The sequence below is a fragment of the Peromyscus leucopus genome, chromosome 8b, assembly GCF_004664715.2.
Source record: "Peromyscus leucopus breed LL Stock chromosome 8b, UCI_PerLeu_2.1, whole genome shotgun sequence".
Lineage (NCBI taxonomy): Eukaryota > Metazoa > Chordata > Mammalia > Rodentia > Cricetidae > Peromyscus > Peromyscus leucopus.
Genome location: NC_051086.1, coordinates 60,183,228 through 60,200,618, shown reverse-complemented (window position 1 = coordinate 60,200,618; position 17,391 = coordinate 60,183,228). Strand labels below are relative to the sequence as shown.

Below are 17,391 nucleotides of genomic sequence, written 5' to 3'. Positions count from 1 at the left end.
GTGTGTGTGTAGTTCACGGTCTGTGCCAATGTACAAGGCCACTGTATTGTATATGGGTGAAGAAACTCTCTCCTGATGACCTGCAATTCTCAAGGATTGTTATATGTGCTAGAACATATTGTGATTCATAATTTTGCTAGGTGGGGCAAAGGTATTACCTTTTCAGTCCTTGTCAGCGCTTTACCTAAAGTATGTGGGCATCAGAATTGCCAAGCTAATGTAAACGCATTAAAGCTCTCCTAATCCAGTCCCCTCGTTTTCCAAACGCCCAGGGAAGGGAAAAGGACTGCCCAAGACAGCACAGCCAAGACCAGAACCAGGATTCTCCCTTCTACCTCCGTTTCTATATGTACATTTTTACTTCCTTTGCCTTTCAAAACAAACTGCCACAAGCTGTCATTGCCTGGGATCTGTTGTCTTTATACGTTCTAGGCTTCCACCTAATCATCCAAGCATTCTGACTTATCCACAGTTCTCCTACTTTACCCTTGTAACATCTTACCAGGGCTTCCAGACTCTACTTGGAGAAATCCTACATGAAGCCAGACCATCTTTCCACCCACCCATCTCCTCTCTCCCCATCCCCTTTCTAGCATATTTATTACACTAAACACATTCTGAAGAGGGGAGAGAGGCTGAGTCTCTTGTCTAGGATGTAAAGAGAACTAGATTTAACTCCAAGTACTTAAACACACACACACACACACACACACACACACACACACACACACACACAAACAGAAAAGAAATTTCGTTCAAGTTAGAAGGGGATAGATGTAAACATACTAAAGATGATTCTGGCTAGTGCTGTCTCTTGCCCAGCTCACTCCAGTTGTATGGGAGAGGAGCATTAGTTCTTATGAGGAAAAAAAAAATCAGGAAGGCCAAGAATGGATGCGGAGGGAGTCAGTGATGAATGATAAGTGAGCTGCAATTTAAAGGTGATCTCTAGGGCTTGAGTACAGGCTGAGTCACAATGCATACAGAAAGGTCTATGCAAATGACGACGGGGAAAGAGGTGAAGGACACTTGCAAGGCACCGTCCAGCCACCCTGCCCTCTGTACATCCCATGCCACCTGTCAGTTTTATGACAGTGTCAGCCGGGTTGAGATAAGAAAAACAAGGACATATGCTAAAAATTCCATGATACTAAATTTATTCCATTTGAAGGAATGTCTTATAGTCTGAGATTAGATCCTTCCTTCTTTAGTCCTAAGACATTAACGAGACTGCAAGCAGGAGATAATTTACGTCTTTATGTGCTCCCTGGCAACTTTGGAACGTCATCATTCCATGATGTTCTCTACTTTGATTTTCTTTTCTTTCTTTCTTCTTTCCTTTTTTTTTTTTTTTTTTTTTTTTTTTGCTACTGCATTGATTTGAAAAACCCCAATGTCAGTTAGTCTCCTATCTAGAAAAATATAAGTCAGATAGTGAGTAGTTACAAATCTATCAGGAATAAATCACAGTCAATTAACATGTACTTCAAGGAGCTTAACAGAATCTTTTCATTACAAAACCTTGTGCATAAAATAGTTCCATAAGTAGATGGAATTAGTCATAACAACTACTGTTTAGTAATTAACAATTAAATACTTCTTCATAACCTCTGACAATTTGATCGGAGTGAATTGAAAAGTAGCAATAAATACAGATGACATTTCACAAATTGAGGTGGTCCTGATGCAAAAACTCTTCACGTGTTAGGTGGCGGCTCAGCTTTCTCATCTGAAATGAATCAAGAAATTAATTTGAGCCATGATTGTAGTACTAAGGAAAAAAAAATTCAAAACAAAATCCATCCTCTCAGGCAGAATGCTTTTGTTTCTTTCCCGCTGCCCACTTGCCATGTGTGAACAAAAGGAACAGTCCCCAGGGGTCACAGCATGGAGGATGAGGCCAAGTGCCCTGGCCTGGCTGTGAGGATAGGGCAGCAGTGGCTCCTTCCGGGACAAGCTCCCTCAGCTGCTGTGTGGCAATGCTGTTGTGCAAGCCTTGGCCAAACCTGCTCAGAGAGTAGGCAGAAGGCCCCAAGGTGTTCCTGCTTCAGGCAACCTTCCCAGTGCTTCCTCTAAAGTGGAGGCAGGTTTTCCCCCCACTGTCTAGTCTCCTCTGGACCCCCTTCACCTTCCAGCACCTGCAGTCTCTAGAGAAGGATGCCCGGGATGGGCTGATGACGGATGCCATTGCTGCCCCTACCATCCCCCACTCCCACCCTCTACCCCTGCCGGAGTACTTACAGAGCTGTGTCTGTATTCCGGTCTTTCTTCTTCATGCAGAGCTAAAAGGCAAGCACAAGCTCAGGGGTTTGCCTCCTTTCCGAAGGTCAGGAGTGAACATTTTGAATGCATCAGCATGGCAACGGGTGCTGCGGAACTACAAGGCAGCCAGTCATCTCTGTGTGGGCGCAGGTATCTTTGACCACATGGATAGATTTTATTGAGTGTTGAGAAGATATTGGTCTCAATCAGAACATTTCTAAGGTTCACAGTTAGGTCTTCATTATATATATATTAAAAAAATCTGTGTGTGTGTGTGTGTGTGTGTGTGTGTGTGTGTGTGTACACATATATGGTGAGAGAGTATCATGCCATAGTGCATATATGGAGTACAGAAGACAACTTGCAGATGTTCATTCTTTTCCTCATATGAGCTCTGGGAATTGAACTCAGATCATCGAGCTTGGCTGCAAGCATCCTTACCCACTAAGCCATCTTCTCTATCTAGTCTGTTCTCTCTCTCTCTCTCTCTCTCTCTCTCTCTCTCTCTCTCTCTCTCTCTCTCCTTCCCTTCCCTCCCTCCCTTCCTTTCTTTCTTTGGAAAAAATGTTTTGGACTGGAATCCAGGGTGGGGCGGATTTCTTCTTGGGAAACACTGTTGCCCTGAATCAGATCTAGTTACTGTTGCACCGAGAATGTCACTTGCTGACTGATGAGTTCAGCCTAGGGCATTCTGTCTCTCTTTAGAGGTTTTCTGCCACATGTGCCCTCTTTGGCCCTGAGAGATCTGGCAGAGTCGAATGCATGGCATTAACCTAAGCACGCACATATTCTGAATCGCAGTAAACAATGATGTCAACACTTGGACGAGTCAAACTCCAGCCCACAGCAGTAGAGCATGTGGCTGTATTCAAGAGCAGAGCATGCAGTCTGTTCTTCCCTGTGTTTGTTTATTGTACCGAGGGCACCATAGCAACAATAAAAGGGGAAATTATTGATTGGGGCTTTTGTTTTTGAAACAAGATTTGACTATGCAGCCCTGGTTGGACTTACATCCCAGATCTTCCCGCCTCTCCCTCCCCAGCACTGGGAAGACAGGTGTGCATTGCCACCCACACCTGTCAGGAGAAATTTGAAAGGAGGACAAACCGACTTCGAAGCTCCCACCTATGACACCATGGGTATTTCCACTCAGGCTTTGTCCATGGGCACTTGTCTTCTTGTAAAGCTATACACAGGATAGATGCTAGAACCTTGTATGTGCAGGACACGATCTACCACTGAGCCGTAGCCCCAGCCTCTCAGACAACGTTTTAACCCAGTAACTTAGACTACTTAGGTACCTTCATTATTCTTTTTCTCCTAGCAAGCAGTCCAAAACCCAGTGTCAGGACGACCACCACACAGGCGGCAATGATTGCTTCTATCGGTAAATCCGGAACCTTGTCTGTTGGGAAAGCAAATGCAGGGAGGAACAGTCAACTTCTAACTTACGTGTTTGTAATATGAACCAGGCATGCCCCCTCCTATACTTTGCATACACCACCCTTTTAATTAAATCCCCCTAACAACCCCAGTAGATGAGGAATGAGGGTCTTTGACAGGCTAGGTTACTTATCCAAAATGACAGAATTAACAGATGGCAGAGGCAGATTTTGAACCCATTCCTTTGTGAAAGAAGTTTCTGAAATATGAGTACCTCACCCCAAATGACCACTCAGGCCATTTTGTGCTTTCTTTATTTTTCTGTTGTTGTTTTTGCCACAGAAAGCAGAAGCAAATGTGAAGTGAATGCCTTCTCAAAAGCACAAAGGTTTTTAGGGGGACTCTCAGAAGGATAAAGAGAGGGAAGGAGGCTGGGGGAGTGAGAAGACAGAGGCGGAAAGGGCTCCCTAGACTAAGAAAGGCAGGAGGCGTGGATGGGTCCAAGGAGCAACGCACACTGCGGTCCCGAGATGTGCTAGTGCCCCAGGCAGATATGGAGACATGTGGAGAGCGGCTGCTTGGTGTCTGAAAGGAAGAAGAATTTCAGTCATCAGCCCTCCCAACTTGGCAAAGATTCCCATGGCTCTCTAAACGACAAGGACTGTGAGGGAGGCCGCAGCAGCCGTGACAGCTTTGGAAGTGAAGGCCACTCGCACATGAAGTTTGCTTATTTGTATTACATGTATTTATTTGTGTGTGGGTGGGTGTGTGAGGACAACTCGTGGGGGTCACTTCGCTTCCTCTAACATGTGGGAAGCAGGGATAGAACTCAGGTTGTCAGGCTTGGCAGTGAATACACACTCAGCCATCTTATTGGCCCGACCAATTATCTTTTAAACATTTTCTTCCAATTATTTCTTTCGGTTCCTGCTCAGGATAATGGGGGGGGGGAGTAAATGGATAAAATAGTCCTCATTTTGTGTGTATGGGAATACTAGGGATAGAACCCAGGGCCTAACACATGCCAAGCAGAAATCCTATCACTGAGCTACAGTATCCTCCACTTCTGCCCTTTCTTAGCTCTTCTCCAAACTATTCTCATGTGTGGTAGTGCCACCCCTCCTTAGAGGTTGGCCTGATGAGCCTTCTAGAAAACCCTCCTCTATACTCATCAACTCTGGACAAGCCGCGTGTGCACACGCTTTAATCCAGCACTCGGAGCAGAGCCAGTGATCTCTGTGAGTTCGAGCCAGCCTGGCTACCAAGTGAGCTCAGGAAAGCACAAAGTACACAAGAAACCTGTCTCGGAAAACAAAAAAAAAAAAAAAAAAAAAAAAAAAAACTCTGGGACAAACTGGGGTTATCACTTTACTGGAGACCTCTACTTGCTCACCAAGGAAGGCTATCAGAATGAAGGGTCCAGGAATATAACATTATAAACTTAAGGAATAAAAACTGACAGCCATCAGCTTGGCTAGCAAAAAAAAAAAAAAAAAAAAAAAAAGAAGGATTAACCTTTAACTGACCCTTCTGTGTTTTATGGTGGGCAGTTCTGTCAACAACCCAAATATTAGTTTTCTTTTACTAGAGATTGCCCTTTGCAGCCCTGGGGTTAGCTATTCTTTGATGATCCCCTACCACTCATTACTGAAACCAAAGTTAACTTTCAGTAGTTGTTTCTACATGACTCCTAGCACCCACTCCATGCCTGATACTATTAAAGGGGGCCAGCACCCGCCTCCATTGCCACAGGCCCAGAATTCCAACATTGGCTGGGGTCTCAGCTAGCCGATAAGCTTTCGTACCCCTCCGTGTTTTATAATTTTTTATTCTTTATTTTTCTGGAATAAAATTTGCTTCTGGTTTAAAAGACTTTGGCGGTCTGTCCCCCATTATCGTGAGACCCCAGACCCAACAAGAACAGAGAGGAAGGGGCGATCGGATGAGTAGGAGAAATCAGAAAGCAGTCCCAGATCGGAATACATTTGACCACACTGGAAGTCATGAAGCCACATGTAACCGTTTTCCTTCTACAAGCCAAGCTGAAAGCAACGACTGACCTCCTGGCTCACTTTGCATTCCAAGTTCCTGGTTGAAGTGACTTTGACACACGTGTGACTGTCTGCACGCCTCCCTTGTCCTGCTTTGATGTCCCTCCCCTCAGACCGTTCTGGTCAAACCGTTCCTAACATGTGTGCTAACTCTTACGCTGGCAAAGAGCTTCAGGCCATTGCCAGCATCTCACAGCCCTTTAGAAACAACCCCCTGCCGGAAAATTCGGCCTCAAGCCCCACTGAGCACCAGCAGCAGACCACGTGTGCTATAAAAGCCACACTGACAGCCTGGGAAGTAACACAGCAAAAAAGAAAAAAGAAAACAGGCTGGGTTGGCAGAACTCCACCCAAACACGTTTCTGCCCACCTAAAAGGCAATGTGCTGATTGCCACACAAGCTGCGTGATTTAAAAAAAAAAAAAAAAACAAAAAAAAAAACCAAAAACGTGTTTATGGAGCAATTATGCTTTCTTCCTAACCAACAAGGATGCTATAATCACTCAGTCTTCAAGTGTGGTCTTATATCTAATTAGGATAGTACCACATGAGGCTCACCCCACCATGTTTTTGTAAAGGTTCTGGGGAAGGTTAAAAAAAAAAGTCACAAGCTCCAAGGTGGTGTCTCTTCCACTGCTTCTGCCCTTTGGACACAGGTTCTTTTGCAGGTTTTGTTGTTGTTTTAATCAAATAGCCCGAGGCATACTGTCGTTGCTCTGCAGGACAAATTATTGAAAAACCCAGTAACCACGGTGATGGGGCTGTCAGCTAACGGCCACTCTCGATCCCGCGGCCACTGTGCTTGTATCCCTGGCTCCCTGAGGTGGGGAGGAAGAAGCTATGCTCTGGTGACATATATCTGGGTCCAGATAGCAGGAAGGAGCTTGGTTTGTTTCCCGGGAAGTGGCAAGAATGGCGATGAGTAGGTCTGGTGAGTAATGCTCTAAGAGGATGCAGGAGCCTGGACTTGTTGGCCTGCTCCCTGAGTACCTGCCAAGACCAACCGTGTACAGAGGAATGGTGTGCACTGTGGCATCCATCAGGCACTTCAATCTCCTCTTTGAGCAACAAGCCCAAGGAAAATATGCCTATGGTGCACACGCATACACTCAGGCAAACACTCACACATAAAACAAAGCGAAGAAATCTTTTAAAAGGAGACAAAATCTAAGGAGACTGCTTTCTAAACCTCACTGGTTCTCCATGAGTGATAAGCTTGAGCGAATGGAGCAGAATGCCCTCTGATTAACCATGTTTCCCCACTCCCTCTGCTGATCAGGTAACAGGCTAGAAGTCAAGAATTAGGAATGATTTCAGAGATTTTTTTTTTTTAAAATCTAATCCATGTTTTTCTTTTGTGTATTTCTGAATTCTCTTCTGTTACAGGCTGTGAACTCAAAAGGCTAGTTCCTGCACACATCAACGCTGGAGCGAAGCTGTAGTCACACCAGAATTGCTTTCTACCTTGGCCCCAGATCTCTGCTCAAAAGCCAGTGGTCTATATGGAATGGGCATAATTCTTCTAAAATAGAAAAAAAAAATTTTTTTTTTTGAGACAAGGTTTCACTATGTAAGTAAGCCTGGCTGTCCTGGAACTCACTTTGTAGACCAGGCTGGCCCTGAACGCACAGAGATCTGCCTGCCTCTGCCTCACAAGTGCTGGGATTAAAAGCATGGGCCACTACACCAGGCTTAGAATTTTTTTTTCTTTTTTTAAAGCAAATACTCTACCACTGAGCTATCCCAGCCATTTGCAGTGCCCAGGATCAAACTCAAGACCTCCTGCACACAAGGAGAGCACCCTACCCACAGAGCTATAGTCCCAGTGAGATCAGAGTATGATCTCACTAAGTTACCCAGGCAAGACTTGAACTCACAGTCTTCCTCCCCTAGCCTTCTGTATAGCTGAGATTATAGGCTTGTGGCACCCAGCTCTGACTCAGACTAGAATTCCTAAAGAAATTCTCCTGGTGGGGATAATTTTTCAATGAAAATCTTCGCTACAGAGCATAATGGTCACCACCATCGGTTGTCACTGATCATATTTCCTGAGCCGTCTTCTGAGTGATGCATCATGCTGAGCAGTTACTTAAGAGGAATTACCTGTAACAACCAGGTGGAAGTCCATGGTCTCCGTTTTCAGAGATGAGCTGGCAACACAGCTGTAGACTCCGCTGTCAGATTTCTTGACTTTGGTGATGGACAGCTGAAAAGATTCCCTTGTCTCTTGGATTTGGTGACGGTCTTTCTCTAAAATCAGGACGCTGTTGTTTTTATGCCATGTCATTTGCGCTGGGGGGTTGGCTTTCACAATGCAAACCAAGCTTACATCCTTGTCTTCCCCTATGGTTTGGAAGGCATCTCCGTCTAGAAGAGGAGGGACTGTAAGATTCAAGCATTGAAGGTTAGTTAGAAACAAGCCGTAGTTAGTTCTCTGTCAGCAACTGGAGATCTCCCTTCCGTCTTTCTCAGAGTATATTCACCCCTTAGACAAAAATTGGGCGGGCCAGCTATTGTGCGCTAGGTACAGAGTTAGTAACCGGGACATGAAAGTAAATGACAAGCATTCAGTTCCTAACGTCATAGAACTTCAAAGGTTGGAAAGATGACCTTGAAGGGCTAGAGAGATGCTCAGCGCTTAAGAGCACTAGCTGCTCTTCTAGAGGGCCCAGGTTCAATTCCCATTGCTTCCATGGCAGCTCACAACCATCTCTAACTCCAATTCCAGGGATCTGGTGGCTTCTTCTAGCTTCTGTGGGCACTGGGCAACACAGTAGACAGACAAGTGTGCAGGTAAAATACTCATGCACATATAATAATAAAATAAAATGATTTAAATGTAGAAGTTTTTCCTAAAAAAGACATACCTAAAGCTGTATATGATGCGGAACATAATATATATAATAATAGCTGAGCATGGTAGCGCATGACTTTAATCCCAGCACTTGGGGGGCAGAGGCAGGTGGATTTCTGTAAGTTCGAGGCCAGCCTGGTCTACATAGAAAATTTCAGGCTGGCCAGGGCAACATAGTGCAACCCTGTTTCAAAACCAGTCCTTGCTCTCTGAGCATATGTAATAGTCTGATTGATACAAGGGTTGGCTAAAACAGTACAGTACTAAAGACAGACATGGTAGCTAGCACTAATTCCATGTATGTCCTCTAGTGTGAATTTGTGACAGCTACTCAACTCTTCAAGTTTCAATTTCCTCATTTAAAAAAAAAAGAAAGAAAAAAAAACTTGGATGATAGTACCTTCCTGCTGCTGTGAAGGTTAATTGAGACAATCCCTGCAAAGAAGCTGATATCATGCTGACTACTAGTACGAATGTGGTGGTGGTTTGGAAAGCTAGTCACACCCTCAAGTTTTGCATTTTGTCTGACCACATTTGCCCAGGCTCAGTGGCCCTCTAAAAAGAACGTCCTGCTTCAGGAAGCCTCTAGGTATGGTAAATCTTGCCTCTACAGAAGCTTAATAAATCCCCATGCCTCTTCTCTTTCATCCTCCCCAGCAAGAGTTGTAACTGTGGATAGTCAGACACATTCGTCCTCATCTGGTGATTCCAACCCTCACCCACATCCAGGAGGAGAAATGACCAAGCCAGTTTTCCCTTCTTGTCTCTGCCCCTTGTGTTTATTGGTAGATGTTCCAGAAATTAATCAATGGTTAGAGTGGGCAGTAAGGAAGGAGGTAAACCTGGAGAAGGAGGGAAAAGGAGCTTGTATCATCTGCACACTGAATAATTAGACCCTGAGTGGGTTGTGTTATTAATAACTTTCTCAGAAGAATGACATTTTGTTGCTCTTTGGAATGAGCTTGAATTCTGTATCCATATCCAACAAGGGTGTTATGTGGTATTCAGACACACAGGAAGCTGCTGGAGTAGAGAACAGAACTGCCAAACATAACAGTCCCACTTTTGGACACGTCCTATTAACCGTTCCCTTTAGTCATTTAACATTAATGAATGTTTAAGCACCAGGCCCTGCTGCTGATACAAGTTAATGACTAAAAGGTGCAAATACCCAAATAGAAACATAGTTAAAAGGCATGGGCAGACATTTCACAGAGAAGAAACATGAGCAGTCAGTAAGTACAGGAAAGGGTGACTATCCTCATTTTTAATTCAAAAAATGAGTAAGCAAGTTATGGTGGCTGATTTTTTGTTTGTTTGTTTGTTTGTTTTTTGAGACAGGGTTTCTCTGTGTAGCTTTGTGCCTTTCCTGGAACTCACTTGGTAGCCCATGCTGGCCTCGAACTCACAGAGATCCGCCTGCCTCTGCCTCCCAAGTGCTGGGATTAAAGGCATGCGCCACCACCGCCCAGCAACGGTGGCTGATTTTGAAAGACTGAGATAGAGCAACTGCTTGAGCTCATAAGTCTGAAGCTAGCCTGGGCAACATTGTGAGATGAGAGACATGCATGTGGGAGGGTGGGTGTAGAATTTCACTGTGACTGGCAGATCCTTGGTGCTCCTGGGGAGATGGGGGAATAGGCATTCCGATGTTTCATATGGGAACATGAATGGGACAGTGTGGCCGAATCAAGACTGAGACCTCAACTGTCACTTAACACAATGCAGACATGCAAGGTTGACTGGCAGTTTCTTTTCCCGCCACTCACAAATAACATTGAGCACCACGGAGACCGACACCTGCTGATCGCTCTGCAGCTTGCAGGTAAAGCGGACTCCATCGTCGTTTTCGCTGATGGGAGAGACACAGACAGAGCTGCTGTTGATTTTGTTCCCAGTCTTCAAATCTACTCTTCCATCTTCTCGGTACCAGAGAAGTTCTTCATCTCTGGTGTGGTTTTGAACAGCACATTCCAGAGATGCTTGGCCACCATATGTGGTGTCCAGGACATAGTTCTCAGTTTTACCATTCACAGTTAAAACAGAACCTGAGGATATAAAAAACAAACAAACAAACAAACAACTGTTAAGATAGGAAAATGTCTAACCTAGATGTCCACCAACAGAGGGTTGGTTAAATGAATTATGTTACATCAATGCAATCAAGTACACTCTGGACAATTAAAAACAATCATATAGATCTATGTGATTTTACAAGGAGATAGAAACAATGTTTTTTGTTTGGTTGGTTGATTGATGAGTTGTTTTCAAACTGAGGATCCTCCTGCCTCAGCTTGCCAAGTGCTAGGATTACCTGTGTGAGGGCATGATTATTAGCTAAAATAAGAAAATCGTTAAAAATTGTGGCCACCATATTTTGCTGCACATTGAAATCACCCAGAGATCTTTTACATCCTGGTGCTAGGCTCGTACCCTGATCATCTGATTGATTGGCAGGAGTACAACCTAGGTATTGGGGCTATTCAAAAGCTCCCTAGGTGGTTCAAATGTACAGTGAAGTTTGACAACCACCAAGCTAGAAAGTGTGTACAAAACAATTCCAGAGTGACCTGATAGAGAAAACAATAATAACTGGGATGTTCACTAAGGAAAGTCTTAGGAAAATATCTTATATTTATATAGACTAAAACTGGTAAACAGAGGTAAAAAGTGGAGAAATATCAGGTTTGATGTGGGTTTTTTTTTTTTTTTTGAGGTGGGTGGATAGAGTAGAAATGCAAGGACTTGAAAAAGATTATCAAAATGGAAAAATATTTAAAACAAAAGTCCAAAGGTAGAATACAAATTCCATCTCTAATAATTATCACAAGCATCAAAATTGACAAAGACTTTACTTAAAAATACTTTTCTTGTTAGAGGACAGGAACATGGATGAATTTGTTCTTGCGTTTCTCATTAAAACTCCCAGTTTTAATACTGGACAGTACAGTAAAATTAAAAAATGTTTAAATGACGATGATTTCTGAGGTAGACAAGATTTTGTGGGGTGCATAATCAGGATCTGCAGCAGGTCTCTTTTGTTGTTTGTTTTTTGAGCCAGGGTCTCACTATGTAGCCCTGGTTGTCTTGGAATTTGCTATGAAGACCAGACTGGCCTCAAAGTCACAGAGATCCCCCTGCCTCTGCTTCCCAAATGCTGGGATTAAAAGCATTCACCACCGTGCCCTGTAGGGTTTGGGTTCTGCTTTTTCGATGTGATTTTTATAAATTTTTTTCATTGTATAGTAATATATACCTGAATTTCAGTTCTTCTTTTCCTGGTTTAGAAGTTAGAGCTCTGGCTGCTGCTAGGCTGTCCCCCCAAATATGTGTTAACACAGCCTCTAACTTGACTACAAGTGTGCCAGTACCTGCAACTGTACACACTTCCGCAAAGGCCAGAGGACTCCAGGTGTCTCCCTCTGTTCTCTGCACCTTACTGCCTTGAGGCAGTCTCCCACTAAGGCAGAAGCCTTCCTCTGCAGGTCAGTAAGCTCTCAGTCTCCACCAGTCTCTGCTCCCCAGTGCCGAGGCTTCAAGTGCACAGAGACCTGCCCAGCTTTTACAGTGAGGGCTGAAGACACTGCCAGCTGCCGCTAAGCCAGCCACCCAGCCCCCTTGTTTTGGTTTCTGGTGTTTCACATGGAACCTGGAGGTTTTCAGCAAATTAAGTATCCACTTTACTACCAAGCTACAGCTAAGCCTTTGGCCTAATTTGTTTCTATTGTGAATAAGTATTTTTAAAAATCCGAGAGAGGAGAGAAGCCACTTTAAGGCAGAGATGGAGACGAAGATGGGGGCAATATTTTCCTCGAAGTGATGTGTTCAAATCGACAGAAGATTATCTCTCCTGAAATCGGTACTAAAATATATTAAAATGTGAGAAAACTCTGACTACAGTTCTAGAGAGAATAGCACACTTCATCCTCTTATACAATCAGAGCCATAAAACAGTAGGTTTTTGTTTTTTTTTCCACTTTTAAAAATGTTTTCTGAGCCGGGTGGCGGTGGCGCGCTCCTTTAATCCCAGCACTCGGGAGGCAGAGCCAGGCAGATCTCTGTGAGTTCGAGGCCAGCTTGGTCTACAGAGCAAGATCCAGGACAGGCACCAAAACTACACAGAGAAACCCTGTCTCGAAAAACAAACAAACAAAAAACAAAAAAAGAAAAGAAAAAAAAAAGTTTTCTGACTCCTATTGCCTGAACCCATTGTATTGGGTAGCCATTCCAAAATGGAACTTAAGGTTGTTCCCAATGTCCATAGATTATTATTTTAACTAATTTTTTTAATCTAAAAAGAAGTCATAGAAAATCTTTAACTTACTTGTCCTCACTTGTGGCAAAGATAAAACCACCAGGAGAAGTTTGCATGCTTGCAGTGGCCAGATGATCTTCAAAACCATCCTTAATGAATGCAGGTTGCTCTCCTGGAGGCAAAGAATGCAGTGGGTTCTGTACTTTGATCTACAATGACTTTATGAACTTTCTTCCTATTAGGCCCTTAAAATAAAGTCCCAAGTGAGTCACCCCAGCTGTAACGTACACTCCCAGTTTTTTAATTAAACAATTCTGATTAAGTTCTTTTCACTTTTAAGACTTTTTTTTTTTAATGGCAACAAAAAAGAAACTACAGACAAGTTATCAGATGGTCTTGAAGAGGGAAAAGTGAGAAAACTATCACTTTAACAGAAAGACAAATGAATTCTCTTTTCTCAGGTGGTCCGAACTGAATGAAGTCATTCTTTTTGGAAAGTCTAACTTGCATCACATTTGGAAAGCTGTTCTCTAATCAGAGAATTCCTTCAAAAGAAAATCTTTGTCTTATGTGTTTGAGCATCTTGCCAGCATGTATGTCTGTGTACCACTTGTGAGCTGGGTATCCAAGGAGACAGGGAGAAAGTGTTAGGTCCCCTGGATTGGAGTTACAAATGGTTGTTAGCTGCAATGCTGGTGCTGAGAATCGAACCTAGATCCTCTGTATTAGCAGCAAGTGCTCTTGACCACTAAGCTGTCTCTCCAGCCCCTCATGGAGAGTTCATGAGATTACTACAGATTCAAAGGTGTCCACTTGTTGTAAACATGGCCTCGTCTTAATATTTCTTCCCCTTGGTCACATGTGGACTATCAAGAATGGATAGTCGAGGCTTCCTTTTCTGATCTTCTGCACATTGATGCTCCATCCTTCTAAGATATCTCAGGTCTGTCCAGGAAAAGCATGTATATACGATTTCCCTTAGAGCTAAGGGCAAGGAGTATATATAGCTCAGTAGTAGAGTATTTGCCTCAAGTGTGCAAAGTCCCAGGTTTGATGCCCAAAACTAGAACTGCAGCAGATGGACAGACAGAAAAGAAAAGAGTACGGAGTACAACTCCACATATGGCAGAAATCTATCTGAAATGACTTCTAGACACTGTTAAACACTTCATATATATATATTTGTTCAATCACGACTAAGCCCTACAACTACTTACTTGTTTTATTTTAAAACAGAGTCTTCCTTCCTTTCTTCTTCCTTCCCTCCCTTCCTCCCTCCCTCCCTGCCTTTTTAAAGATGGGGCTTCTCTTTGTAGCCCTGGCTGTCCTGGAACTCCCTATGTAGACTAGGCTGTCCTTGAACTCACAGAAACCCACCTGCCTCACCGGACTTCACTTTCTATAAAAGACAAGCTTGTCTCTTACCTGCTGAGCTCTGAGCAGCTGAGCTTCTCAGCTAACTCTTCCTCTGCCCAGGAACCCTGCATTATTTCCCTGTTATGACCTTTATAATGCTTGAATTTGAACACTTTATGACAGTGGGGTCAAGTAACTGAGATAAACTGGGTGCAAAGTCCATTCCCTTTCTGGATTCTTAGAGAAGACAGGAATTGGAAATGACATCTTCACAAGACCTAAGCCTTTCTGTGTACCTAGGTCACTGGGTGGGGCCAGATATTACTAACAGGGGTGTATTGTTCCAGGGAAGCCTGAACTTGTGCAAAAACCTATAGCACATCTCACCCCACACTGTCACCTCGACTGAGATGACTGAGCCTGACGATCTGATAGCTTGAGGACTGTGACCAGACAAGTCTCAGGAGAGGTTTGACTTTCACAATCACAGTAACACTTGAAGATTTCACATAACTTAATTCTGGAAAATTTTTTATCATCAGTAACCTGAGCCCAGTGCTGAAGTTGTACCAAGCGACAAGAGACAGTTTTAGCTCCTCGAGGCTCTCTCTGGATTGAGGAGCCACTGCCCGATACTTCAAGAATGAGCTAAACTGATTTTATTGATGAAAATACTTAAGTTAGACTCAAGAAACGACTCAGTGGGTAAGGTGCCAGCATGAGGACCTGAGTACAGATCTCCAGAGCCCACATGTTGTTGTTGTGTTGTGGGTTCATGGCAACAAGACACAGCTGCACCTTTAGGATGTCTCTAGCCTTTCCAGCTGCAGGGAGACTCAGCCTCTCTCAGGACTGAGACGCTTTCCCTTAGCCAAGGGCATTTTTATTGTTCTCCAAATTTACACTTAAGCAAGTTGATTTCCATATCCTCAAAACAACCTGACCAGGCCTCCAAAAGGGACAATGCCAAAGGCAAATACTCAATCAAGGAATAGCACAGTTCGCCAGGGATTTTTCCCAAACAAGTTTGGCAAAGGCTTTGTATCCTTGGGAAACTCTCAGACAAGATTCACATGGAGGGCAACAGGAGAAACAAGGGTAACTGAGAAACAAAGGTGGATTAAGGCTTGGTGGGGCTCTCTGGAGCCAGGCCAGATATAACTCAGTGGGGCTTCTCCTATCACCCACATAAAAGCCTGATACAGTAGTTGTAATCCCAGCACTTCTACGGTGAGATGGGAGGTGGAGACGGGGGGGGGGGGGGGGGGGGGGGGGGACTGAAGGATCCCCAAAAGGCCATTGGCCAGTTAACTCCATGTACAAGAGACCCTGTCTCAAACAAGGAGCAAGATGAGGACTGATACCCAGAGTTGTCCTCTGACTTCCACACATGCATGGATGCTCATGCATGTGTGTGCACACAGCCCTCACCCCCCATACTTTATGGTAGTATTACTAATGGACATTTTATCTGCCAAGTACTATTATTCCCACTCATTAAAAAAAAAAAATAGAAGAATGCTTATGATTATCCATACCCCTCCCTTTTTCTGTTGCTGGGAATCAAACCCAGTCTTATATATATATATAGGCAAGCACTCTACCACTGAGGTACACCCTCAACTCTCTCTATTTTTGTTTTGTGTTTATTTACTTATTTGTTTTTAGGCAAGATCTCATATAGCCTAAGCTGGCTTTGAACTCACTATGTAGCCATGGCTACTATTACTCCCGATCCTCCTGCCTCTCCACTCCCAAATGTTAGGATTGCAGGTGTGTACTACCACACTTGGCTCTTTGCATGTATTTTAACACATTGGGTAACCATACTAGAGATCTATTTCTTACTGACTGTGTGACTTTGAAAAGTTATCTAACCCTAGGAGCCTTCAGCTCTTGATGAACACAATAGAATTAGTAATAGTACCCTCCCTACGGAGTCACTGTGAGGATTAAGTGAAATGGAGCATGTAAAGCTGCTTTACAGTAGGCTCTTCATAAGCTGTAATTATTATTGTTAGGAAGATAGGCTGGTTGCGGCCCAGCCTTGCTCTAGCATTGTTCAAGTAAGGATCATCATCAAGAAGACCTCCTATTGACTGGGTGCAAGCCTCCCACCCCGAGCAGGCTTGTGGCATGCTTCTCAGCGGATACAAGAGCAGCGCATTCTACTATTATCATTGAAAGATGAATTTAGCAGGGCTGGAGAAATGGTTATGAGTGCTTGTTGTTCTCACAGAGGACCTAAGTTTGGTTTCAAGCATCAATGTCTGGCTCACAACTGCCTATAACTCTAGCTCCAAGGGATCTGATGCCCTCTTCTGGCTTCCACGGGTATCTGCACACACTCACTTACAGGAACAAATAACATTAAAAAACATTTTTAAATGATTTATTCATTCTTATTTTATGTGCATTGGTGTTTTGCCATGGGTGTCAGATCCCCTGAACTAGAGTTACAGTCAGTTGTGAGTTGCCATGTGGGTGCTGGGAATTGAACCTGGGTCCTCTGGAAGGGCAGCTAGTGCTCTTAATCTCTGAGCCATCTCTCCAGCCTGACACAAATAACTTTTAAGGATGAATTTTGCAAAGGCCCGATGCCTTGGGTTTGGATCCCTCCAAAGCAGATCTTAGGATAAAGCTTTGAGTCCAAACAGTTCCCCTAACGACCATCTCAGGAGGCATCACCAGTGAGACCGGGAAAGGAGAGAACTCCCAAAGGATGTGCTAGTGAGCAAGTGACCATTGCGGAGCCTTCAATGAGTCCTGTGCAATACAGCCCAGAGTCAGTTCATGCAGGGCAAGAGCTTGAGCAATCAGCCGTCAGTGTCTTTCCGTCTTTGGTTGAGAGCCAATGCCTCTCCGGCACTTCCAGCCTGCCTGGTGAGCCAGCTTCAAGACACACAGGAAGTTACTCACTCTCTGGGAACTGTTTGTGGGCAACTTCTATGTAGGCCATGAGGCTATGGGCAGGGCACTCACAGCAATTTCTGTACCTAGATATTAGATAATATTAGGAAACAATGGTTGATTATTCATAGGTGCGATAACAATGTTGCAGTTATGTGGAAGAATGCCCTAATTCTCAAGAGATGCCGGCAAACTGTGTAGGGGTTAAGTGTCATGAGAATGACAACTGACTTTCAAATGAGTCAGCAAAACCAGGACTGGGGACCTGGCTCAGTGAAAGAGTGGGTGCTTGCCATGTGCAAGGCTTTGGGTGAGATCTT

The 17,391-nt window shown here is 44.0% G+C and overlaps 1 protein-coding gene across 1 annotated transcript; it reads right to left on the bottom strand.

Annotated features, from left to right (window-relative positions):
* Positions 1-1,140: 1,140 nt before the first annotated feature.
* Tmigd1 (transmembrane and immunoglobulin domain containing 1) lies at positions 1,141-14,302 on the bottom strand. The gene is made up of 7 exons (XM_028867033.2): positions 14,231-14,302; positions 12,875-12,977; positions 10,320-10,598; positions 7,800-8,078; positions 3,564-3,667; positions 2,242-2,282; positions 1,141-1,729 (listed from the first exon to the last, which is right to left on the bottom strand). The coding sequence occupies exons 2-7, from the start codon at positions 12,951-12,953 to the stop codon at positions 1,726-1,728; spliced, it is 786 nt and encodes a 261-aa protein (XP_028722866.1). The 5' UTR covers positions 12,954-12,977; positions 14,231-14,302; the 3' UTR covers positions 1,141-1,725.
* Positions 14,303-17,391: the final 3,089 nt, after the last annotated feature.